General features: G+C 32.9%; 2 protein-coding genes across 2 annotated transcripts; both read left to right on the top strand.

Moving 5' to 3' along the window:
* The first annotated feature begins 18,792 nt into the window (after window positions 1-18,792).
* Window positions 18,793-23,494, top strand: LOC132278162 (nuclear pore complex protein NUP43). The gene is made up of 5 exons (XM_059779973.1): window positions 18,793-19,634; window positions 21,103-21,169; window positions 22,522-22,750; window positions 22,955-23,028; window positions 23,206-23,494. Exons 1-5 carry the CDS (start codon window positions 19,003-19,005, stop codon window positions 23,257-23,259), a joined length of 1,056 nt encoding a protein of 351 aa, XP_059635956.1. The 5' UTR covers window positions 18,793-19,002; the 3' UTR covers window positions 23,260-23,494.
* Window positions 23,495-24,225: 731 nt separating this feature from the next.
* LOC132278163 (large ribosomal subunit protein bL35c) lies at window positions 24,226-27,664 on the top strand. The gene is made up of 3 exons (XM_059779974.1): window positions 24,226-24,591; window positions 24,714-24,830; window positions 27,458-27,664. Exons 1-3 carry the CDS (start codon window positions 24,328-24,330, stop codon window positions 27,530-27,532), a joined length of 456 nt encoding a protein of 151 aa, XP_059635957.1. The 5' UTR covers window positions 24,226-24,327; the 3' UTR covers window positions 27,533-27,664.
* Window positions 27,665-27,991: the final 327 nt, after the last annotated feature.

Here is a 27,991-nt window from a genome sequence, read left to right on the forward strand (position 1 = left end):
CATATATCATAGTTATTAAAACAACACTATATAATCAACAACCATCCTCCAGTATATGCATTGGTATAAATTCATACATATATCAATATTAGGTATTCACTACAGAACCTAAATATCATGCTCCAATCATTTAAACAGCTAGAATAAGACATAGCATTTGAATCCTCCAAAACAGCCAATAAATTGATACATATTAAACAAGTTAAATGTCAATTTAAATCCAACTAAGTATAGATAAATATAATTAATTTACCATACTTATAACACTGTAACAATATAGGGTTATATATAATTGAATTATATATAAAACTTTGCCAAGTTCCAGTTATATAAACCTAGTAAAAACAGTGCAACGTATAGCCATTATTTGATCTGTTCATTGCTCCTACCCTTAAACCATTATGGTATTAAATGTTTTAAACATTTATTTAAGTCTCTAAAATTTAATTACATCTCACAGTAGCTTTTAAACGGCTTCAGAAAACACTGCACAGCCAAACAACCCCTTAAAACCAAATATGTGCGCAATAAAAGAGAGCAGGCTCAAATTAAACATTGAGCCTGCTCAATTTTCCACTTGGAGCCGGCTCCATTAGCATTGAGCCGGCTCCAAACAAAGATAGAGCCGGCTCCTTTGCCTTTGAGCCGGCTCTAAGGCTTTTTAGAGCCTGCTCAATCCCCTTCAGTAGCCTTTTGCCCATTCTAGCTTCATCTTCTCCAGCTCCGGTGATTACAGAGCCTCTGAGGTGTTTCTAAAACTTTGTTCTAAGTTCAAGCTCAGTCCTAGGCACATATTAAACCACTGATGTTCAACTAAAACATGCATGGAACACAAGCTTTAAAGCTACGATTACAAAACCTCTGTTGTCCAATTTTAAGCAAGTTCCAACAGAAATTTATTTCAGTTTAATTTAGTGCAACTAAATCATGTTCTAAGAATTTGTTCTAGAGTTCAAACTCAGTCCCAGATTAGTTACAAGGCATCAAGTTGCATCCCTAATCTCAACCATCAAAGCTTAATCGTAACCCATAGAAGGAAACAAAAACAGAATAGTAAGATCATGCAAAACAATTAATTCACGAGATTAAACATAAATTCCTATATGCACAAAACATGTTATTATGTTTATTTACAACCGTTTTAGCATTTATTAAATCCCTGGAGTCCAACTAGTCATGCACAGAACACGAATTAACGGGAGAGAGAAGAACAGAACTTGCCTTTGAATTTCAGATTTGAAATTCTAATTTACCGTCTCTGTAAGCTATGTTCATGTCCTATACTGCAAGTCTGCTCCTCCAATGCCTTGGTTCAACCCCAAAAACACCTCTCCTTCCTCCTTCCTCCTTCTTGGTCCAACCTTGGTCTAAACCTCCTCTCTTTTCTCTCTGTATCTCACTATTCTTTGTAGAACTCTGTTACGTAAATAGGTTTTATTGAATTTTCTAAAACCCTAAACCCACATGCGATTATATTTATAGACTTAAACATTTACCCTAATCCATAAATAACTTGGCCCATTGAATATTCTAGGTTTAAAACAGTGTCGGCTAAACTAGAAACATAAAACCCTAAATTCAGATAAATAAAATACAATAATTAAATTAAAGCAAATAAATAATTAAATGCCCTAAAACAATTTAAAACAATTAAACCACACCAAAGAAATAAACAAATGCAATTTAACCAATTGATTACATAAAATACAATTTAAACAATTAATTAAATAAAAATACTATTTAAACAATTTATTAAATTCCAGGACTGTCCCTTTTAAAATTAGGGGTATTACAGTTAGGACTTAAATTGAACCTTAAATATCTTTAACAAAAGTGGGACAGAGGACTGAAACTTTGCCGGAAGCGTAGAAGGCAAACAGAAGAAGCGGAAAAGGAAAAACGGAGGCTGGGTGTGTGGAGGCGGCTCCACCCTTCAATGGAGGCGGCTCCATTGAAGTGGAGCCGACTCCACAAGGTGTTGAGGCGGCTCCAATGTGGGTGGAGCCGGCTCAACTTAAAATTGGATCGGCTCTACTTTTTGTAATTTCCCAGAAATTATTTTCGGGTAATTTTCTGAGTCCAGGGGCTTAAATGGAATTTCTGAAAAATGTTGTGGGGTTTTAAATATTAAAAATTAACTTGTTAAAGCCTTAAAATAGTTGGTTTATATTGGGGTGCTAATCCTAAGGGGCGTCATAAAACATAAACAAATAATAGACATTTTGTCAAAGAAGGAAGAAGGAAGGTGTAAATCGCTAGTTTGTTTTAGTAACTTAAACGGACTGGTGTTAAATTATTTCTGGGATGTTATATAAATGATATATATAATTTAATGAGGGCCAGATAGATTGGTTTAGGATATGGTTATAGACATCATGTGCTTTAGATATTAAGTTACACGTTGTCAGGACTTGAGGAAGTTTTACTCGCTGGTTGTGTTTTAACCAATTTAAATGGATTAGTATGAAACTACTATTGGGAATTCATATAGTGTACTCTGCCTAGTCTTCTGAGTGTCATTATGTCAGGAGTGGGATTTATGCATTGAGAATTAAAGGGACGTCATGGGATTAACTACAAATTTGCATGCCGTCGAGGATTGCGGAGGATTTCATTACTAGTCTTTATTTTAGTGATTTAAATGAACTAGTATGAGAGTATGGTTTGGGATTTCTCATATAATGTGCTCGGTTTATAATTCTGAAAATCATTATATCATGTTTTGGATGTTAATTGCTGAACTAATATAATTCATGTTCTGTCAATTATATGGGGAATGGATAATTTAAATTGTTTATCATTACTATAGCAATTTGAATGAATGTTTCGTGATTTTAATCATGTACTGTATGCATAATAGAATCTTGTTTATATCTGATTACTATTATGTCGGTCTCTGGATGTATTTGATGTTCTAATGAATGTACATCATTTATGAATTATTTGCATTATATGTACCGGTATGGGACAGTAACATATCAGGGATGGAATAGATCAAAAAGTTAAGTCCTACCCCTTCATACATACGGAATGAATTAACTAAAACAGTTAACTCTTACATGGATGCATGTCTTGTCAACTAAAACAGTTGAACGACATAACGGATGGTTGCTTTATTCTGCATTAGGAAGGAATTTATATATATACTTCTGGTACCGTGATACGAGCTTGAGTCTCCTGATCACGGTTAGAGTGCGTATATCGCCTAGGATTGATAACCAGGCCTGATGATGTTTCCCTGGTTGTTCTACTCGGGTTGAGAGGCTGGTGAACGTCCTATAGTGTGTACTTATATCTATATGGACTACTTTAGCTTTTGTTGAGCTATTTAGGATGTATCTGCGTATCGGGTTTATGCATGGATTGTAGTAGTATAAAACTTGCATGTGGGCCTAACCCACCCTTATTTTTTAGGTGTTCGACAATACCAGGCTTAGAGCTTATTCGTGGTGATGCAGATATAGTCACTCACTCTTCCAACTAAATATGATTTTCTTTCTGATTTTAGTTTTGGATTTTAATTCTGTAAAGTTTTATCATTTGAAATTATTAGAGGTCCACTAGATGGATTCCCGAGTTGTATGGATTGGAAGGATTTAAATGATATTTATTTACTATTTAAAGTTTGAGGATTTTTATTTTAGGTTTCTATCAGTGGATTATTATTTTATTCTTAATTCAGTTTTTATTCTTGCTTGTTTACATATTGATTGTTTGGTATCCTTTGGATCTGTTCTCGGACTTGATCACCCGTGGCTCTAGAATCGAGGGGTATCACATGACTCCACGCCGACAACAAGGTTAGGTAAGGAAGAAGAACAGTTGAAAAAAAAAAAAAAAAAGGCATTTTTGTAATTTAAAAAATAACAATTTTTAGTTTTTAATTTAACATTAAATAGTAAGGTCAAATTTGTCATTTCACAGCCCGCTTAATTGGTCGAACTTGGATATTGGGGTAATGTGATAACTTTATAATAGTGTTGGGATTTTTAGAAACAGGTTGGGATTTAATGATCATTTTTTGAAAGTAGTACGAGTTTGGGAAATTTGCCCTTAAAAAATAAATATTAGCACTATGATCCATATTCATCATTTAATTCAAATGCTTCTGTCTCTTCCACCTTTGCACGCATGCAGCCAATTTTAATCAGCGTCAAATATTGCCTTACTGTATTGCCTTACCCGCGATTCACATTATACCCAAATTGGTTGTCACGTCATCAATACCAGATTTGCTAAAATGGGTGTCAATATGAAAGATTTTTAATGTATTTAAATATTTTTTAATTGGTATTTTTAATTAGAAAACAAAAATATATAGTAAAAAGTAAGATTAAATTGTTCCCATTAACTTTTCTCATTAGAAAACAAAAATATATAGTAAAAAGTAAGATTAAATTGTTCCCATCAACTTTTGCTTCATAAAAATAATCTTTAAAGTTGTTAAATGAAATGACTTTTCAAAGTATTTATGTTTTCATTAACTACATATATATATATATATATAACTATCATATTCAACCGTTAACATGTTTTATGTTTAGTGCGAATAAATGTTTTGCTCATCCGTGGATAAGAGTTCAAAAAATAAATAATAAAAAGTAAGATTGAAATGTTCTCATTAATTTTGCTTGGTAAAAATAATTTTAAAGTTGTTAAATGGAACAACTTTTTGATGTATTTATGTTTTTATTAACTAAATATATAACTATTATATCAACCGTCAACATGTTTAGTGCGAATAATTTCTTGCTCATTAATGGATAGGAGTTCATTTATACATATACATACACACACACACACACATATATATATGTATCAAAATTATACCACAACGTTTTCAATTTTAAAATGATGTCGAAAACAAAAAATTCCCAAAATGATTTAAATCAATTATACCACAACGTTTTTAATCTTAAAAGGCAAAAGTGCAAATAAAATAAATAAAAAATAAAAAAAACCCTGAAGTTTCACCAAGCAAACACAATACCCGGCCCCCTGCGATATAAAAATGAGTAACTCAGTCCCTGTAGTTTCAAAAGTGAGCAACTTAGCCCCATTATATTTCACCTCCATCCACTTTCAGTCAATTTTGTGATGCACATTATTGATATTTTTGTATTAATCCTGAAATTACTCTCAAATATAACTATTATACCCCATATTCCTGTGAGTTGCACAACGTGGAATGGTTGTGGAATATAATATAGATTAGCAACCTAAAGGGGGCGAATAGGTTTAACTTGTTCTTTTATCCGATTTTTGTTTAAATTAAATTTACCAAAATAAAAGTAAATTAATTAAATCACAAAACAAAAATAAATGCAAGTAAAGTTAGAGTGACACCGGATTTTAGCGAGGAAACCAATTGAAAAACCTCTAAGTTTTGTGCGCTATCCCAAGCATAAAAATATCCACTATGTATGAAACAAAGTACACCGAACTTTGACTCGGGCTCACACCCATTTACTCTACCAAAACCCAACTTGTTGAACACCCCTGGCTTTGCTTTCGACTTCAGACTTACTCCCTGATCCTTGTAGAAGGATTATTGGTAGATTAACAAAGATTTGCAAAGCACCTTGACCCCTTCAAAGTGTGATCTAAACACCTTTCTTCTTCAAATCTGACTTTGTTAGAGAATGAAAGAATTATGCTTTCTCTGATCAATATTGATGATATCTTCAAACTCGTACTTCGATCATAATAAAAACAACACCTAATCACTCGTATGTATAATGTGTATGCTCTTATTGAAAAATACTGAAAAATCTTACAAAGATGGTTCTCAATTAAATCAGAATTTTGTATGCAAAAAACTATGAAACACTAAGTGAGAAAACATGTTTTTATAAACTTTTGAAAACCTAATTTAACTTGGAAAACAAGTCAATTTCGTGCATAATTAATATAATAAAAGTCTATACAAAACAGGAAGCCAAAACAGATCAGGAAACTAAGTTACCAAAACTGTCTACAGACCTTGAACCGGTTCAGAGTGGTTGAACCAGTTCAAATTGGTTAGTGAGTTTTCGAAAAAAACAATTTTTCACACTTGAACCGGTTCAGGGTGGTTGAACTGGTTCAAATTGGCGAAACTTGAAAAACACCGACTTTGAACCTCCAAAGTGTCCTCACACACTATCTTACCTTTTTAAAACATTGTTCTCATCATCCCGGAGTGTATCGAAGTATGAACACTTGAATTTCTTCAATTCCGCTTCCGATCTTGATTCTTGACAAATCAAACTGAAAATTTACAACTCGATCGAACTCGTTTAGACAACGAAATATGCCAATTATAAATTTATATCTCACATTTCCTATAAAAAGGCTTTTGCATTTCTTTGTTGGGATTTGTATGCCCTGGCATAGCGAATTCCTATTTGGATTATAGTGATATATGCTCCTAACATATCTGAAATATTTATACTTTATACAATTGGTGAATTCAATGTATTATGTTTCGATTCATTATAGAATTGATAATGTCCATTTGATTACAAGAGATATTTATACGTATGTGATAACGATCAATAAATGAACATAAATAGTAATCATAAATGGTTCATAGTCGATAATTATGGATGGACTCTTAATTAACTAAGACTTGAACCGGATCCGCCTTAGGTTGAGACATATTACGAGAGCTGTCGTATGCAATTGCACCCTATCACTGTCATGACATTTGTAACGACCTACTCCATCACATGGTATGATATTATCCGATTTGGGCCTGATCTCGCATGGTTTTACTCTTGGGCTTTACCCCAAAAGGCCTCATACCAATTAGAATGACACACCTACATATAACCATTTCACATTTCCCTTACCCAGACGATGTGGGATTGTGCACCCATGGCTCACCAATGTGGTAACCTGCCAGTATCTCTCACCCGCCCACATCACACCCGCCCACAAAGTCATCACAATCTATCCCCCTTGGAGGCCCAACGTCCCCGTCTGCACACTTCCAGCTGGGTCAGGCTCTGATATCATGTGTAATGGTCCACTCCACCATATGGTATGATATTGTCCGCTTTGGGCCTGAGCCCACACGATTTTACTCTTGGACTTTTACCCCAAAAGGCCCTATACCAATTGGAGTTACACTACCACATATAAGCACTTCACATTTCCCTAATGTAATACCCCGATAATTTTAAAAGATTTATTAATTAGGATTAATTATTTTATTTTATTTTTCAATGATTTATTTTATTTTATTGAGTGCTAGATTAATTATCTTATTTTAATTAAGTTATATTTCGTGATTATGTATGATGATTGATTGTTTGTGTGGTTGATTATTGATTGAATTATTGGTGTGTTGATTTTGTTGATATTATATGACTTAGTTGTAAATTCTTGTTTGTTTATGTGCTTCATGTAATTAGTTATTTTAATTTCTGTATTTAATTAATTATCTTATTTATTTAAATTAATTGGATTGGGCTTAAGGAAAGTTGGACCAAAAGATGTGGTCTTGGGCTTGTATGAAACCTTATTGGGTTAATTAATGAAGGTCCGTGGTTATTTAATTATTTAAATGATCACTTTTGTATCAATTATATTTATATATATATATATATATAATTATATATAAATATAATTAATTAATAATTGTTATGGAAAGATATATATAAGTATATATGATTTAATTAATTAATGAGTTAATTATGGAAGGAATATATATTTATATATAATATATGTTTATAGATATAAATTATTTAAAGGTTATTTCTTTAATTCATAATACTAGTTGGAATAGGATTTATAAGTATATATGATTTAATTAACTAATGAGTTAATTATGGAAGGAATATATATTTATATATAATATATGTTTATAGATATAAATTATTTAAAGGTTATTATTTTAATTCATAATACTAGTTGGAATAGGATTTGGAATTTAAGGTGTATAAAAATACACATAAGGCTTTAGGGTTAAAGGTTTTACACGTTAGAAAAATAAAACAGACAGAGAGAGAGGAAGAAGAAGGGCTGACAAGGAGGAGGTCGGATCTGAAAAGGAGGACGTCGGAATTGGAAGAGATAATTAAAGCTTAAAGTGTCGGTTTCGTTTCGAAACCTTCAGGCGAGTTTTCTCTAACTTTCCTCTCAGAACTCATAAGGATTTCACCTTGAGTATCAAGGCTTTAATTAAATTTATTTGTAAAAATTATGGTTAGATCGGAATAATTAAAAAGTATAAACTATTATATTTGATTTTTAGATTATTGGATTTTAATTGATATATATAGGTGTTATGTATATTTTAAAATCAATCTATAGGTGGATTTGTGACCCAAGAGAGTTAATTATGGTTTCTTTATTTTCTGTAATTTTCTGGAATTTTTCTGATATTTTTAGGAATTTATTAGGATTTATTTTCCTATTATTTGTTAGGAAAATAATTATATATATATATATATATATATATATATATATATATATATATATACTAGGTAACTGATCCAGTGCGGCGCGGTGTAGGATAATAGGGTGTATACGCCAATTAGGGCCATTTGATTAATTAAACTTATGTGAATTGATATGGTGCATCGCGGCGCATAAAACTTTGGTGCGCATGTGAATCTGGACCATGGATTAAGTTTGGTCAACAGAAGATTTATCTGGTGTGGGTGCATACATGTGAGCTCAAGTGAGCTAATCTGGTGTGGGTGCGTTTGTGTGAGCTCAAGTGAGCTAATTAAGTGTGGGCGCGCTCACAGTAGTGTTTGAGCTTAGCCAATTATTTTGTCTGTTTGTGACATAAAATTAAAACGGTCATAACTTAGTCATCTTAAATCGAAATTGGGTCATTCTTGAGCTCAAATTCAAGGATTTTTCGTCCTCTTTCCAATGGTACCAATTTCATTATCAGGTTCTTATCCTAATAAGAGATATTTACGTTTTAGTGAGACGGTGTCGGAAAACTATTTAAACCGGTATGGAGTATTTAAAGGAAACTATTTCTGACATATTTAGTTGCACTAATTTGGGTAAATATAATAAATTAATAATTTGTTATGGAAGGAAGTGTATATATATATATATATATATATATATATATATATATAAAATTATTTATATATGGGTATATATAGTTTAATTTGTCTATGAGTTGTATGGAATGATGAATATATATATATATGTATGTATGTATGTATATTGATTTTAAATAATCAAGGATTATTAAAGAAGGTGTTAAACACATATATACATTAAATAACATATGTGTAGGTATATATATATATAAATCATTTAAGATGATTAATATTATCATTCTTATTTGGCATATCTTAATAGGCTGGTTGTTAAATTAATGATATGCGTATAATATGCATGTGATGGCTATGTATGATTTAGCGTATTGTTAATTTTAAAGTTAATTCATGGTTAAAGTGTGGGCATGGATGAATTGTCAAATGATTAAATATATTATCTAAATATTTGTATGAATAGAATACATATATGGAAAGCATGGATGAATTGCTAATTAAATGTATGAATAAATATACCTGTGGAGGCATGGTTGAATTGCTAATGTATAAATATACATACACGGAGGCATGGTTGAATTGCCAATGTATAAATAAATATACTTATGGAGGCATGGTTGAATTGCCAATATATAAATAAAAATATTTACAATGGCATGGTTGATTTGCCAAAGCATAATTACGTTGTTATGTGTTAGATGATTAAAATATCATCTATGGTTGTTGTATGTATGGATTGGATTAGGGTTAGATATTCTTAAATGAGAATAGTTTAGTACTTACTGGTTAGTGTATTATTTTACATTAATAAAATGATATTGGGGAAGACGTGGATGATTTGCCAAAACTTGGATTTTGGATATGTGATTTAAACAATTAAAATCATTATCGGGTTAGGATTAAATAGAGTATTTCTTTTATTATAATTTGTTGTTTAAATGATTAAACAACTGACTAGGATGTGATTAAGGTCAAAGGAGTTTTTATAAAATGAAATGGTAGATTGGTCTAGGTATGAATATTATTTTAATAATTATTTAATAGGTATGAAAATTTAATAAACCTATTAATGGATGCGATTAGTATAGTATATATAATTATATATAGACATGTATATCGTGCTTTATTAAAGTTAAAACTTTATTAGGTTTGGTTTTGATCAGAGATGATTTGCTTATTGGTTTTCAGAGGCCTGGTAGAGTGAACTTGCTCGTAGGGTTTAACCCACGATTTATTTTTCAGGTTATTAGAGGTTCCAGTCTCGAGGTTGAGGATCCGCAGCTGGGAGACTGTCATTCGTCTATTCATCTTGTGTACTTTTAAATAGTATTGGATTATTGGATAATGTTTTAAGGGGTCCTTGAGTTATGGGATTTCCGAATTGTAATTGTTAGAGAATCATTAAGTAATATTTATTTATTAGTTTTCTTCAGCGGTTTATTTATTCTTTATTATTCATCTTTGTATTCTGTGCTTGTTAAATACTTAAATTGTTTTGATATCCCTTGATTTTGTGCGCGGACTTGATCAACTCGTGTTCCGAAATTAGGGGGTATTACACCTAACCTAGGTAATGTGGGATTATGCACTCGTAGCTCGCTAGTGTGGTAACCTACAAGTGTCTCGCACCCGCCACGCACACTAACCCATAGGGTCATCACAATCCACCCCCTTAGAGACCCGACATCCTTGTCGGCACACTTCCGGTTGGGTCAGGCTCTGATACCATGTGTAATGACCCACTCCACCACATAGTATGATATCGTCTGCTTTAGGCCTGAGTCTGCGTAGTTTTACTCTTGGGCTTTACCCCAAAAGGCCTCATACTAATTGGATTGACAAACCTACATATAAGCACTTCACCTTTCCCTTACCCAGACGATGTGGAATTGTGCACCCATAACTCACCAATATGGTAGTCTGTCAGTGTCTCGCACCCGCCCACGGCACACCTGCCCATAGCACGACGTCCCCGTCGGCACACTTCCGACTGGGTCAAGCTCTGACACCAACTATGATACCCCCTGATTTCGGAATATGGGTTAATCAAATCGGCGCACAAAATCAGGGGATATCAAAATAATTAAGTATTTCAAATAAGCACAGATTAGAAAAAGAAATAAAAGTAATAAATAACTCACTAAAGAATAATCTATTAAATAATACTTTCATTAATACTTCTCCAAAATTACAACTCGAAAATTCCATAATTTAATAGCCCCTAAAAACATTATCCAATAATCCAATCAACAATGAAATAAATGTATCATCTAATAATGAATAAATATCCTATTTTAAATAGAAAGAAAGAATAGATAAGTCCTCCAGCTGCGGATCCTCAATCTTGAGACTTGAACCTTTAATAACCTGAAAGATAAAAATAAGTGGGTCAAACCCACGAGCAAATTCTCTCTACTAGGCATCCAAAAGCCACTAAACAGACCATCTCTGATCAAAACTAAACCTAATAAAGTTTTTTTTATCTTTAATATACAATGATATACATATATATAAATAATTATATATACTAGACTAATCACACCCATTAATAGATTCATTAAATTTCCAAACCCATTAAATAATGAGTAAAATAATAATCATACCGTGACCAATCCACTATTTCTTTTGAAAAGAAACTTCTTTAACCTTAATCTCATCCTAATCATTTATTTAATCATTTAATCCAAAATATAATTAAAATAATATTATATTTACTCCAAAACCCAATAATGATTTTTATTATTTAAATCACATAGCTAATATATAGGCTTTGACAAATCATCCATAACTCCACCAATATTATTTTATTAATATATATAAAATAATACATTAACCTGTCAGTATTATATTATTCTAATTTAAGAATATCAAATCCAAATCCAACCTATACATGCAATAATCACGGATGAAATTTTTATCATCTAACACATATCAATTTAATTATGCATTGGCAATTCAACTATACCATTATAAATATATTTATTTATATATTGACAACTCAACCATGCCTCCTTAAGTATATATTTATACTTTTAAATTAACAACTCATCCATACTTCCTATGTATGTATTTTATTCACACGATTATTTAGGCCATATATTTAATATGTATGTATTTTATTTATACAATTATTTAGGCCATATATTAAGCCTTTGGCAATTCATCCGTGCCTACAATTCAACCATGTACCAAATTTAAACTTGACAATGAGCTAAATCACAAATAGATATCTCATGCATATTATTAGCGTAACATTAATTTAACAACCAGTCCATTATGATTTAATCAATCATACTATCTATCAACCATGATATACCAAAGAAGAATAATATTATTAATTATCTTAAATGATATATACATATACATATATACTATATATCAAATGATATATAGTATATATGTATATACTATATATCATTTGATATATAGTATATATGTATATGTATATATCATTTAAGATAATTAATAATATTATTCTTCTTTGGTATACATATATATATATATATATATATATATATATATATGTATAACACCTTCCATAATAGTCCTTGATTATTTAAATAATATATATATCAATAAATATATATATATACACATCATTCCACACAAATCATAAATTAATTAGCCCATATATACACATATATATATATATAAGTATAGGTATATATACTTCATTCCATAACCAATTGTTAATTAATTATATTTACGCTAATTAAATGCTACTAAATATTATAGTAACATTCCACGGCTCTCAAAATCCTAAGAATACATCTTCTAATGGTTGATTTCAGCCCCAAGAAGCTTAAAATCAAATCTGGGACTTCACTGGACCTCGCACGCATCTCCACGCGTCTTCACACACACCCAAGCCTTCTGTATGCCCAAGCCTTCCATTGGGGTCGTCATTAGTTAGATGATAAGGTGGTATATTCGTTATAGCAAGTATATGCAGCAAAAAAGAGTCTTAGATAATATGAACAATTGAGTCTTTATTCAAATTGTCTCCCATAAGGGGACTAATGACAACCACAATGGAAGGCTTAGGTGTGCAGAAGGCTTGGGCATGTGTGGAGACGCGTGAGGGCGCGTGGAGATGCATGCGAGGTCTAAGAAAGTTCCTGTGGGGTCCGGTGAAGTCCCATATTTGATTTTAAGCTTCTTAGGGTTGAAATCAACTATCAGAAGATGTATTCTTAGAATTTTGAGAGCCGTAGAGTGTTACTATAATATTTAGTAGTATTTAATTAACATAAATATAATTAATTAACAATTGGTTATGGAATGAAGTATATATACCTATATATATGTGTATATGTGTGTGTGTATGGGTTAATTAATTTATGATTTGTGTGGAATGATGTGTATATATATATTTATTGATATATATATTATTTAAATAATTAAGGACTATTATGGAAGATGTTATACATATGTATATATTAAATAACATATATGTATATGTATATATCATTTAAGATAATTAATATTATTATTCTTATTTGGTATATCATAATTGATAGATAGTATGATTGATTAAATCATAATAGGCTAGTTATTAAATTAATGTTACGCTAATAATATGTATGAGATGTCTATGTGTGATTTAGCTCATCATTAAGTTTAAATTTGGGACATGGTTGAATTGTAGGTATGGATGAATTGTCAAAGGCTTAAATATATGGCTTAAATAATTATATGAATAAAATACATACATAGGAAGTATGGATGAGTTGTTAACTTAAAAGTATAAATATATACTTAATGAGGCATGGTTGAGTTGCCAATATATAAATAAATATATTTATAATGGCATGGTTGAATTGCCAATGCATAATTAAATTGCTATGTATTAGATGATTAAAATTTCATCTATGGTTATTGTATGTATAGGTTGGATTAGAATTAGATATTCTTAAATAAGAATAATCTAGTACTTACAAGTTAATGTATTATTTTATATATATTAATAAAATAATGTTGGTAGAGACATGAATGATTTGTCAAAACTTAGATATTGACTGTATGATTTAAATTATAAAAATCATTATTGGGTTTTGGAGTAAATATAATATTCTTTTAATTATATTTTGGATTAAATGATTAAATAAATAATTATGATGAGATTAAGGTTAAATGAGTTTCTTTTCAAAAAAAATAGTGGATTGGTCACGGTATGATTATTATTTTACTTATTATTTAATGGGTTTGAAAAATTAATGAACCTATTAATGGGTGTGATTAGTGTAGTATATATAATTATTTATATATATGTGTATCATTGTATATTAAAGATAAAAAAAACTTTATTAGGTTTAGTTTTGATCAGAGATGATATGTTTATTAGTTTTTAAAGGCCTGGTGGAGAGAACTTGCTCGTGGGTTTGACCCACTTAATTTTATCTTCCAGGTTATTAAATGTTTAAGTCTCAAGATTGAGGATCTACAGCTGGAAGGCTTATCTATTCCTTTTTCTTATTTCAAATAGGATATTTATTCATTGTTAGATGATAGATTTACTTCATTGTTGATTAGATTATTGGATAATATTTTTAGAGGTCGTTGAATTACGGGATTTCCGAGTTGTAATTTTAGAGAAGTATTAATGAAAGTATTATTTAATAGATTCTTCTTCAGCGAATTATTTATTATTTTTATTTCTTTTTGTAATCTGTGTTTGTTTAAAATACTTTAATTGTTTTGATATCCCCTGATTTTGTGCGCGGATTTGATCAACCCGTGTTCCGAAATTATGGGGTATCACAATATTTGACTCTTAAGTATGAGATAAATATAGACTCTTTTATTAATTAGTAATTACTTTAATTTGTTCGACGAATTCTTCGAAACCCAAAGACCGACACTTTTGGCAATTATGTAATTAACAATCAAAGGGTTACATTTTCAATATTTGCATCATTGTTACTTATATTTATTTTGTATTAATTATGATTGATTACAAAATAAATTCAAAGGCCTTCGTGCGTTTTAGACAAAATGATTTTCTATATATTTATTTATTTAAATTATTATTTTTGTTTAACAATTTTTTATTGCGATCAAGTCAGAAATAATCAAATGTACCAAAATAAATATATTATTTTAGTAGTCGGATTGATGGTTTTATTTATCCGATAACTAATTATATATGCATAGAGGAGTCAAAATGCAACATTGACTTAGAAATTATTTATTATTTAATTGGAGTTCAATTAATTTTTTTTAGTGGAGTAGAAATTGATTTATGAATTAATTAAATTGTGTCCATGGTATAATGGACCAGGCCAATTATTAATTCATTGTAGCAAAAAAAAATTATAAGCCCAAATGATTCTCACTCATAACCCAACTTGATATTGGAAGCCTATTAGATTTGAGATATCACATGAATTTTAGAAATTGAGAAAAATATATTGTCATTAATTTATATTTTTATTTTGCCTATATATACATAGGGTCCATTTATATTTGAGGTCACGCCTTTGTGCATTAATTTTGGAAGACAAAAAATATTTTTTCTCTCTATGATTTTAGGGTTAGTGTTCTCATTTAATGGAGGCTCCCACAAGCTTAGCTCCAAGGTCATTCATGGAGGTTTGTTGGTGATTCCTAAAGGCAAGATCACTACCAAGAAGATGACAGACTAAGGAAGAGGCATATAGCTAAGGGATTTACAATAAGTGAGAACATTCATTTTAGAGGAGATATTTAAGATTTACTCAAACTTTAATGTAAGTTTTCTATATCTAATTGAATGGATCATTATATTCTTCATGCATAAAACTTGTCTCTACACATGAATCAAGATCTTTATTTGAAAATTCCTCTACAAGTTTTAAAAACTTCTGTTTCTCAACAATGGTATTAGAGCTTGATTTGATTCATGTTTAGAGATCATAATTTTTTTTTTAAGAAAATCATCATTCATGGATCTAAATTTATATATGCATATGTATATATTAATATATGATGATTATGTATTTATATTTGTGATTTAATAATGCTGATGTATACTTGGCCAATGGATGAAGCTTATAGGTTAATCAAATGTAATTTTATCTTTGGATGAATGTAATTAAGGCTTTGATTTAGCCATTTGAAAGTTCAATGATATACTTTTTTTTTTTTTTTTTTTTTTTTCCATTGTATTTCAATTATAAAATTTATTTAAAACCATGTAATCTTCATCAAGGGATGCTATGAAGCTTCAAGAGGGTTAAATTTGGCTTCAGGAATTTTCTAAAATGTTTAAGATTTTTTTCTGAAATTTTTTGGGCCAAATAAAGGATTTTGGAAATTCCGGCGAGGTTCTAGTGGCCGGAGCGCTATCAGTGGTGAAGGCGGCGCCTGAGGAAGGACGCCAGATCCGGTGTGGCACGATGCACCAGCTTACCGTGTGTTCTGATTAGTGGCCATTGGATCAAGATCAGCGGCTGAGATGATCCGGTGCGGCGCACCTACGGTGCACACCATGCGCACCCAATGAGTTAGGTGCGTGAGGACCACTATTTCGCCCGGCTGATGCAAGCCTGTCAGTCGATCGATGTAGCCCAGTCCTTATAATACTTTTGTAACTCTTTTCATTCAATGATATTACTACGCACTGTAGAACATAAAATGAAGTATAAATTATGTATTGACATTAGAAATGACCTTAATGCCCTTAGATGATATCGGGTTCAGGTAAGGACCCGGATAATGATTCGGACCCCTGGGTTCGGGTCGTTATAGTATTAGAGTTGTATAACAGAATCGGGCTTTTTTCTAAAAACAAAAAGAGAAGTCATTGCCTATTTTCGAGAGACTTCAAGGAATCTCCTGCTCCATGTGTCTATTTTGGGATAAGGATAAAGAAATTTTTAAGGAAAAGAATCGCAATAGACTAAACACGTGGTTGATTGTTTATTATTGGTAGATATAATTTTACAGAAAATATAAAAAACAATGGTTGGAGCTAAAAATAATTGGTCCAATTTTTTTTTGTGTAAATCTACAATATATATATATATATATATATATGTACACACACAACCAAAAGTTCAAAAATTGACATACGGAAATTTAAGTGTTATTTTTGGGAGATTTGATAAAAAAAAAAAAAAAATGTTTTTACAAGTAAAATATTGTTTTGGTATTGATATTCAACTAAACTAAGGGTGCACTTAGGTTGGGCAACCCGAACCAGCCTGAGTCTAACCTGATTTTTTATGGGTTTGAGCAATCATTTTTATAATTAGAGTCAGTCTTGGGTTGAAAATTTTAAACCCGAACTTAATTAGATATAATTTTACACAAAATATAAAAAAACAATGGTTGGAGCTAACAATAATTAGTCCAATTTTTTTTTTTTTTTTTTTTTTTTTGTGTAAATCTACAATATATATATACACACACACACACAACCAAAAGTTCAAAAATTGACATACTCAAATTTCAGTGTTATTTTTGGGAGATTTGATAATAAAAAAAAAAAATTGTTTTTTACAAGTAAAATATTGTTTTGGTATTGATATTCAACTAAACTAGGGGTGCACTTAGGTTGGGTAACCTGAACCAGCTTGAGTCTGGCTTGATTTTTGATGGGTTTGAGCAATCATTTTTATAATTAGAGTCGGTTTTGGGTTGAAAAATTTTAACCCGAACTTAATTAGGGTTGGGCTTGAGCAATCATTTTTATAATTATGATCACCTTTTTGTTTCCAACTTTCTTTATTAAATCTTAATTTATTATATATTAGCATTTAGTATAATTATTTTAATAAGCATTTGTTAGTAATTTATTAAAAAGTTGCAAAAAGTTTTTATTTATTTATTTTTGTTTAAGCTATGTTTGGTTGGAGGGAAGGATTGACGAGGGATGGATAAACCAATTTTTTTGTGTTTGGTTGGAGGGAAGGGTAAAGAAGGAGGGATGAAGCATCCTCATTTCTTTGTATTTTTTTATCCTCCCAAAATTAGAAGGAAGATGAGACAAAAAAAAGTAATAACTAACACAAATATGAAATTTTCATTTATAACCTTCTTAAAATTTTGGGATAAATATAGAATTTTTAAATAATGAGGACATATTAGTAAAAAAAATATAAAAACCATCTTTCTCTTCCTTCCAACCAAATAAGAAAATTTGGGATAGATATAGATTTTTTATTGTATTTTATAAATTTCAGCGAATTTCGTTTTTATGATATAGCGGATTCTACATATATAGATTTGAATGAAGAATGAAAAATAAGGTTATCAATCAGTACAAATTTTACTTTCTTCCAGGTATTGTAGGAAATAGAAAAAACAAAATTTGTTTAAATCACATAATAATCATATATCATATATATATATATACATATATATATATATATATATATATTTTAATATTCATTTCATTCAACTAAATAAAAAGTGAGAGAGACGCATTTTTTTTCCCCTCATCTATCCCTTTCATTTCCATTCCTTCAACCAAACAAGATATAAGAAGAGTAATTTAATTCAATTGCCACTTTTGAATTCAAAATCTCTTTTTTATTATAAGGTAAGAAGGGTTAGAAGTTAGATTAGTAGGTGCAAACAGTCCAGGTACTCCCAAAATTCACCGGAGGCACTATCTACGGGGCTATCAAGGCATCTGCTTGAACTCAAAATCTAATTGAGTTTAAAGGTAAGAGGTAGGATTAGAACTAAATTTGGGTTAAACATTTTATACGTCAGCCGCCCCTCAAGCTAAATCTCGAAATTCGAGTTTAAAATTAGAAGGTAATATTAGAATTGAACTAGGTTAAACATTTTATATGTCCAGCTGCCTCAAGCTAAATCTCCGGTGCCAAAAAAAAAATATTCCATTGTGGATTGGGGTTCGACGAACTTCGAATTATTAACGTTTGGTTGAATCTGGGTTGACCCAAGCCGGCCGTTGCACTTCCAAATAGATTCGTCTCCCACCTTGTCTTGCCTTTTCAAAACAACAGCCACTATTATCTTTCCCAAACCCTCTAAAACCCTAACAATGGCGGTGTCTGGAGCCGAGCAGACCCTCAAGGTCCACAGACTCCCACAATCCAAGTACATCGACGCTCTCCGCTGGCTTCCGCCGATATCCGCCTTTGATCGCTTCGTCGTGCTAGCCGTGTTTGACTCCGATTCCGACGCTTCCTCGGTCGATATTCATGCTCTAAATCGATCAAACCCCCCAAATTTGACCCTCCAATCTTCATGGTCCTCACCCTCAAGAATTTCATCGCTCAGAGTCTCTCACGGCCTCCACAAACCCCTTCTTGCCGCGTCAACCTTTGCGGGTTCGCTTCACGTGCTGTTCACCGATTCGGTGGATGCGTCGCTTGAATTGGAGATATCAGCGCCCGAGAAATCGTTGCACGTTGGACCCATTTCGTGTATCGATTTGCAGCAGAGTGGTTCTGAGTGTGTTACTGTTGGGGAAGATGGGAGGGTGAATTTGGTTAGTATTGGTGGTTCGGGTTTGAATTATCGTCGGGTTTCTGATAGTAAAGGGTTGGTGTCGTATACAGCAGCGAAGTGGGCGTCTCCGACAGAGTTTGTGACGGGTGGATTGGGGTTTAGTCTCCAGTGGTGGGATCAGAGGAAGCCTGGAGGACCAGTTTCTCAGTTCAAGGGTGACTGGTAAGAGAATGGGTTTTATTTTCTTCTTATTTTGTACTACTATCGGACAGTATATATGTGTATCTCTCTATGAATATGTATGTACACTTAAATGCGTGGCTACGTGCATATATATATGTGTGTGTTTCATTTATATAAGAGAAAAATGCATCTTATTTGAATTGTGATGTGGAGTTTTTGGACCTTGAATAATACCATAATAAGTATTACTACAGATACCAAAGTGAGAAAACAAGAGAGACTTCAATAAATACTTTTTTTTTTTTTTTTTGCATGAATGAAAGATAACAATTTGTATACTTTGTAAAACATAAATGTGTTTGTGTGTAAGGTTAGCGAATGTGTAAAAAGGAGTGAGAGCAGCATTTGGTGAATGGATGTGTATATGGGGAAGGACTTGTGTGTCTCTTTGGTAAAGAGCTACTACATCTTGGTGATAGACTGAGTTATTTACTGCTCCATTTTAGGATATCTAGTGGAGTAACACAGTTTTTCTTTTAATAAAGTTATTTTGGTATGGTAGGAAGCAGTTAGAGGGAGACAAAGAGAAGTAGTAGATTGAGACTGATTTTGGGACTTTTTTAAGGTGCTTTAGTCCCTGGTTTGAATTGGATTACAGTCATTCAGGTTGCCTGGCATGGTAGCTTGTTATTTAGTAATGTGCCAGAGATTAACACATTTCTTTTGCCTGTTATCCCTGCTCTAGTATGGAATAATTTAGTTCTTGAAAGAATTACTCTGGGATTTCATCACTTAAACTGGTTTCTCGGATCTAATGAACAAAGCTTTTATCATCAAACAGCTATCAGTTAAGAAGATGGTTTTGGAAAGAAGATTGATGTTTCTAGGGATGTTGAAAGTTTAAAGATGGTGGCAGTTGGGAGATGAATGTTGTTGTAGATGTAGTTTATAGAGATGGAAGATCACGGCCTCATCATACCACCACTACAATATTGTTTCACTTCCCACATCCAGTGATGACCATTTTATGGAAATCCACAGCCACCGCTAGGTCCGCTACAGTTATTCTTTTACCTTCTTTAGACCTAGTTATCATATCCACAGCCACCCATCACCACTATCATCAATCTGCATGAACACCTTCTGAGTTTAAGAAGGGCTAAAAATCTATTGATATCTTAAAAGTTCACTTTTAGTTGCTAATATTTACTAGTTAAGCCCAGGCATTATCATCACTTGGATTGAATCTTTGATTTCTTAAAGAGATCTAGGTGTTAATGACTGAGCTACATGTTAATCAGGCCCAGCCAAGGCCCGTTATATAATCATGCTAGCCTGGCTTGGTGATTGTAAGTTCTTCAACTTTTATTTTTTGTTTACTGTCATTAACTGTATGTTCTTAAGGTTGGTGATAAGATACCTGTTCATTCAACTACAGACTGTTTCATCTTCAATGTTCCCTTAAGTTGTGACATGTCAATTAATTTTTACATCAATACTGTTGCAGGTCTCAAGGAACTACTGGGATTGTGCACAGCATTGATATTCATCCATCAAGAAAGCACACTTGTTTGGTAAGATGACTACTTTACCTTTCTTCATTACTCAGAATGAAAAAGAAAGCCAATTTGCCTCAATTCTTTTTTGTGTGTGGATGCCAGATATCAGTTTGATAAGAACCAAAAACATCAAAACTTTAAATGCTGAAATATTAGGACAGTCATGCAGAAATTGTCGGGTTTGGCTTTTGCCATCTCTAATCTCTTCCCCCGCCCCACATTCCCTTTCTCTGCTCTTTACTCTTTATGTTCCTATTATGTTGAGGGGACAAAAGATCTCTTCCTATTGTTTCGTAATGAATCCTATTGTTTTCATAATGAATTCCTTCGTTAAATGTTCTTAGCTGGTAAAATATGCAGTGATGGTTAGAGTGGATCTACTGAAGATCAGAAATGGGACCAGGGACGGAGCTACATACAAGTTGATTTTTTTTTTTAGTAATATACCCTTATAATTTGTTCATTTTCAGTAATATACTCATAAAAAATTCATTTTTGCCCCCCCTTACCTTACATCCTGGCTACGTCCCTGAATGGGACAGGTTCCAAAGTTTATGAAGAAGTTACCCTATCAATTTTTTTTGTTTATTTATAATCTTTAGTTAATCTAGAAGTTATTGGAAATGTATTGTATCATCCGGATCACTTTTTTATATCAACCTGATGGCATTGCATGTAAATACTGTCCTGTTGGTAGGTCAATGCTGGATTAGGTTTAGTGATTAACTTGATTCTCTAATTATCTGCTGGTTAACCAGTTGGAACTTGGAATAGCTCAAAACGTGTTGGCTGCTGCTGACATGTTCAAGGACGATTGACATTCTATGCAGGAACCCTCAAGTTTAAACAAGCTGGTGCTGGTACTAGCATACCACCACCTTTCTTTCTATTGCATGATTTTTTGTGTCCTAAAATTTATTCATCATTTCCTGATACTTAGCATAAAAATGTATAAGCTTGTTGAATTCTTCATGGTTGCTTATTAGTCCGTAATTTTTTTTTTTCCCTTATTTATTTGGTAACACTGGCAAAGAACTCCCGTATTTCTTATTTGATTGGCTAACAAGAGAGGAAATTGTGCATGTGAACACATATGACTTGGTCATTATTCGTCAAACCGAATCAGTCTAATTGATTTAACTGCAAGCAAAACATCTTCTCGTGTAAAATATATTAGCTAATTATAATAAAAATTATTAAATTGGCTATGTAGGCTAGGTGATGATTTGGAGGGTTGTTTCTGATTTCTGGAATTCTTCAACTTTCACTATTGAAGTCTTGCATGACTATTGAATATTGAATGTGCTTACTGTGATTTAACACAAGGGAGTTTGGGCTCTTTAAATATTCTGCTGTTCTGTTTGAAGGCAGGAGGTTCTTCTGGTACTGTATTTGCATGGGATATTCGGTGGCAACAGCAGCCGATAATTCTTTCTGGGGTTGCAGCTGGTGGCGCAATGGCCAATTCACTCGCTGAAAGTGAAGTGTGGGAAGTACAGTATACACACTCTGCAAATGTTGGAAACATCTCATCCTCCCGGATCTTACCTGTTATGATCTGCTCAGAAGATGGGATCCTCGCTGTTGTTGAACAAGGTATAGAATTAATTGCCGCAGCAGTAGTTTGGTTTTTTCAAATTTTATAGATAAAAATTGTTGGACCATTTAATTTTTTAAAATAGATAATGGGTGTTTCTATATTTTGGAAAAAAGGGTGATGCTTCAGACAATTCAGTTAATTCACAACCTGTCTTTGTGAGAATCCCAGGCTGATTTAGTTTGCATCATGTGATTGCATAGGTGAGGAACCCATTGAGCTCTTGGCTGAACCCTGTGCCATCAACAGCTTTGACATTGACCAACAAAACCCCTCGGTAAGTTGAAGTGCTTGAACTTGTTTGAATTTTCTTAGCGTATTTCCTTGTGCTGCTGGTTTTTTTTTTTGGGTTCTCTCTTTTACTCTCTTTCTTCCTTGGAATAAGCTACCTTGCTGTGGTATAATGATGTGTAGTGAAACTGTAGATTTGATGATTTGAAACTTTGCCATACAGGATGTGATATGCAGTTTGGAATGGGAGTCTATAGCTATCCTGACGAGGCCATAACTTCTGGAATGGATGTGAAGAACTCGGGCATCAATAGGAATGCTGGCTGTATCTTTTTCGTTGTCCCAACTCAAGTAGAATGATATGGAGTCATTGAAGGTGTCATGGCTTCTGGGAATGGGCAGATAATTTGTAGTGATATTGTACAAGAAAATGCTTGCGATAAAGCTTGTAGACAAACTCTTGTTCGAAGCACATATGGTGTTTATAAAAACTATGTAGGTCAAACTGAATTCATGTTGGGGCAAAACTGCTCGATCAAACCTTGGGACATTGATAGAAAGAGTGGAAAACTTGAATTCAATTCAATCCATAAGTCATTGGGTCTGTCTTTCCTAAACCAACCTTATCATACTTAGGTTGCTGGGTTTAGCATCTAAAATCAAGTTGACATGATGATCTTGGAGTCGACTCATTTATTTTGGTGACTCTTGGAGCTTGTAGGTTGTATGTCTCCAACCATATTGTGTTTGCACGGTTGACTTTATTATCATTAATATTGATAGGAGATTCTAAAGTTTGTTATTCAATTAACGTATTTAATATATATATTCATATGACGAGCTAAAAGCTTTTTTTAGCTTATTAGAAAAATATATATAGGTTGATGTTCATCTTTTTCAGATTTATAAGGTCAATACATGGACTCCCAAATGCACTCATTCAAATACTTTTTTTTTTTTTTTTGGTTACGCTAATATATAACATTACGCTTATTCTTTTATTTTACCAAACAACTCCTGAGCACAAAAAGACCGGAAAAACAAAATTGGAACTTCACTGTGCCCCCAGAGCCCACCATTGGGATTTTGGAGAGATAGTTCTGGGCTTCTAGCAAATAATTCTGGAGGGCCAAATCTACATATCGAAACACGGCCCAAGGCCACGTCCCGCTCTTGCGAGTCCAGGTAAACTCCATGAGGACGCCCTAAATCGTCGTGATCAGGAAATAACAGATAATTCTGAGGCCCCAAAAATTCATTGATTTTCGTCCCTTTATCCATCCACATCACTTGGAGGTGGAGCATCAATAGCTTCTTCTCCATAGCCATCGCAGAGAAGAAAAGCATGACAACAACAACAATGGCGTCCCCGACAACGATGTTCTCTTTGGGTTCTATACTTTCTCCGTCCTCTATTCTTAGCTCTCGTCGCATCGTTCGTCTCTCGGCATTTACAAAGAAAACCTCATTGAACCTCAGTTCGTCACATAACATATCTGGGTTTGCACCAATTCTTCCCAACAAGCTCTTCACTGTAACACCTCTTCCTCGAAACCCTCAGTCTTTCACTGTTTTCGCTGCCAAAGGCTACAAAATGAAAACCCACAAGGTCTCTCTCTCTATCTTATATATATATATATATATATATATATTTGACTGTCTGGTTGGTGCTGAATTGGGTTTTTTGCAAGGACCATTTTTAAGTTTACTTTGTTTTCTCGAGCTTTTTAGGCTTCCGCGAAGCGGTTTCGGGTAACGGGTAGTGGGAAGATCATGAGAAGGAGAGCTGGAAAACAGCATTTGCTTGGAAAGAAGAATACCAAGAGGAAATTACGACTCTCCAAGATGGTCAGGCCTCTCTTAATTTCACCATCTTCTTTATATATAATTTTATTTGATTTGTGTGCAATTCTTTGAGCCTTTACCTAGTTTGAAAGGAAATCAATATTAGAATAGGGGAAAGTAATAGGTTCTATTATTTTGACTTGTAGTCTTTAGTTCTTGGTTACGATTATCTAGGCTTGAAAGTTTATTTAGTCATTATTTGATCTTATCTTGTTAGGAAGTTCTAAACTATATCCCTTAGGACCCATTTTTAGTACTTTAAAGGATACAATATAGGATTCATCTTTTAAGATTTCAACTTTGGAGTTTATAATTCAGGCTTTTTCCAGGGGACCCGGATAATTAATACTGGGTAGAAGAGTCTGTTTTTGGTTAATTAATACTGGGTAGAAGGGTCTGTTTTTGGTTTTCCTATTTGGAGTCTCATTTTGTACATGCATGATCATGAATTAACAAGTGTGAGAGAAAATTAATAAGATTAATGCCAGTTTCAGACATATGCTTTTTAAAGGGGAGTTTTTTCACAGAATATCCATTTATTTGTGCATCATTCCATTTTAGTGAGCTTTGAAATTATCTTTAATAGATTCACCTACTTGGCATAGAGCTAGACTTTGAGTTATGTGGGAATTCGCAAAGATAAATTTTCAAATATCGGGTTATTTTGGGATAAAGCTAGACTTTGGTTTCACTTTAGGCTTTGGTTTCTAGAGAGTTCAATGACATGCCATCAATGTTGATTCTTAGAAATTGGAGAGTGACTTTGTTCTACAGAGGGATAAGAAGACAGCCTTACTGATGTAGAAGCTTCCTATCTCACCGATGAAGCTTTATTTGGATGGGTGTTCTCATAAAAGTTCCATCCAAATTGCATTAGTAGGCATGTTGCTAGATCGTGAAGGAAAGAACAAGTATTTTCTTATCTAAGCCAAAGGTTAGATCTATATATAATGTATCCCTCTTAACACCCTTGATTATCAAGGCCCACATTTGCAATGACCCTTGGCCCTTGTCTAAGCTGAAGGCCTTAAGCCAGCAGAAATAATTAGCGTGGTTGAAGGACTTAACCAAGCTGATTTCTTTTGGCGTAAGGAATCTTTTGGTGGAACTTGGAAGATAAACTTTAAACTCGCTTTATGGTGGGCTTGTGGAAACAAAGAGGATTCATGGATTTTATTCATTGTATAGGACAAGTTCAAGATGTAGCATCTTATATTAAGACTCCTCATTTTCCTTTCTACCTTTTTGGTTCTCTTTTACCTTTTCTTGTCTGATAAAATAATTTGGGAAATTGCGGGCACCATTTTATTTTCTTTATTTTTCTAGTTAGGTAAGTACTCACACACGCATATCACAAATTGCCCATTACAGGACTAGAACCCCACACACATTTCACAAATTGCGGGCACCATGGCTTAGGAATTGGTGATAAAGAGGATTTAGAAACAATGCAAGATGAATTTGTGCTGAATCTATTGGATCTAAATCTAGAACACATAAGAGCTACCGTAATCAGTATGATGAATTTTAGTGGAGGCCAAGTATGTTAAAGCATGTTTATGAGAGTAAATAAATGTTTCAAGTACCTGAGTGTGGATACCATTGTTATGAGTTTGCAAATTTAACTCAGCAACGATTGGCTGCTTGATATCCTAGGATGTTAATTGTGACTGGTTATCTACCTACCTTCCATGCTTCGGTCCAAACAGTGTGAAAGATAAGAGAAAAAGTTAACTGAACCTTTTACAACTGCCTCATGGGGTTCCCTAATCTTGTGGGGCTGGCTGACTGGAAAACATGAGATGTTTTGAAACCCTCTTGGGAGGGAGGTTATACAGCACCAAAATTTTAGCTTTACTTTTTCCACTGAGAGGATGGGGTCTTGTTTTTCAGCCTTCACTCATTATTCCTTTTGGTAAGACCTTTGGTGTTGAAGTGGCTTTGGAGATGTCACTATTTTTGAAGATATGGATTGCAGTGTCATGAGCAGATCACAATGGAAAAAGTATCAGTGACAAACCAGAGCAGAGACTATTACTTGCGGTGATTGAATTAAAAATCAAATGGTTATTATTGGAAACAGCCACAAGATAAGAGAACCTAAATTAAGAAAATAAAAATCTCCAGCTGAATCCAATAAATAAATCAAATCACCGTACCAATTTGCGTCAAATCAATTTAAAATAAAGTAAGCAAGAAGAGTATATGATCAAGACGAAGTAGGGGAGGGAGGCAGAAATCAGCAGACTGATAAAACCTGAAGAAAGCCTCACAAAATAAAGTATTGCAAACATTCATGACTTTATAGACAAATTAGTACCATAAAATGTATTTGTCAAGGCGGACTACTAGGTAGGCAAAGGACTACTGATGGATCTTGTACAACCAAATGAATCTCCTGCATGCTATGAAAAGCATTATGTTACATGCAATGTAAAACAAAAAAATTAAATTAAAAAAAAAAATGTCAAATGTCTCGGTATAGATGAAGAACTGATCCCAGTTTCTGATGGATTGAGGATAAATTTCTTGTTTTTTTTTGAGAAATAAATATTTTGCTTATTTATCCTAGCGACTCTCTCTCTCTCTCACACACACACACACACATTTCAATGGTTTATCTTGTGCAGCTACAAGTTGACCGGAGTGACTATGACAATGTGATTGGTGCATTACCTTATCTGAAGGTAAACCGGGCAAAGTAGAGGCGATGTCTCCATTATGCATGGAGGATCTGATTGTTTTGTTTCTTACTGCTTTCTCAGTTTCATGTAAAGGACAGAAGCTCTTCAATGTTCAAATCTCCTAATCAAGTTGTGTATTTGAATTTGCTGGCATCCGAGTTTTCATGCTGCAGCTTTCTAACACTTGAATTTACTCATATTCGAGTCTTGGATGTGAGTGAATCTCTCGACTTATCAGCAAATGTGTTCTATAACCCTAAAATGATTCCCATGAGTGGATGGAGCCATTCACGACTGAATTCTTCCACCAATGAACACTAATTTGGATAGAAAATGCTATTACCCTTTGCTGGCAATTTGCCATCACACTTGGCCAGTGCGGCTATGAAGACTGCATGTACATGATCTAGAATTTTAGATAGAAATATTGCAATATTTTCATAATTTTCCGTGTTTAGGCGTTACAAGGCAACAATTGCT

The sequence above is a fragment of the Cornus florida genome, unplaced genomic scaffold (assembly GCF_030987335.1).
Source record: "Cornus florida cultivar Cherokee Brave unplaced genomic scaffold, ASM3098733v1 CherokeeBrave_3.0.0_Hap2_Chr10, whole genome shotgun sequence".
Classification (NCBI taxonomy): domain Eukaryota; kingdom Viridiplantae; phylum Streptophyta; class Magnoliopsida; order Cornales; family Cornaceae; genus Cornus; species Cornus florida.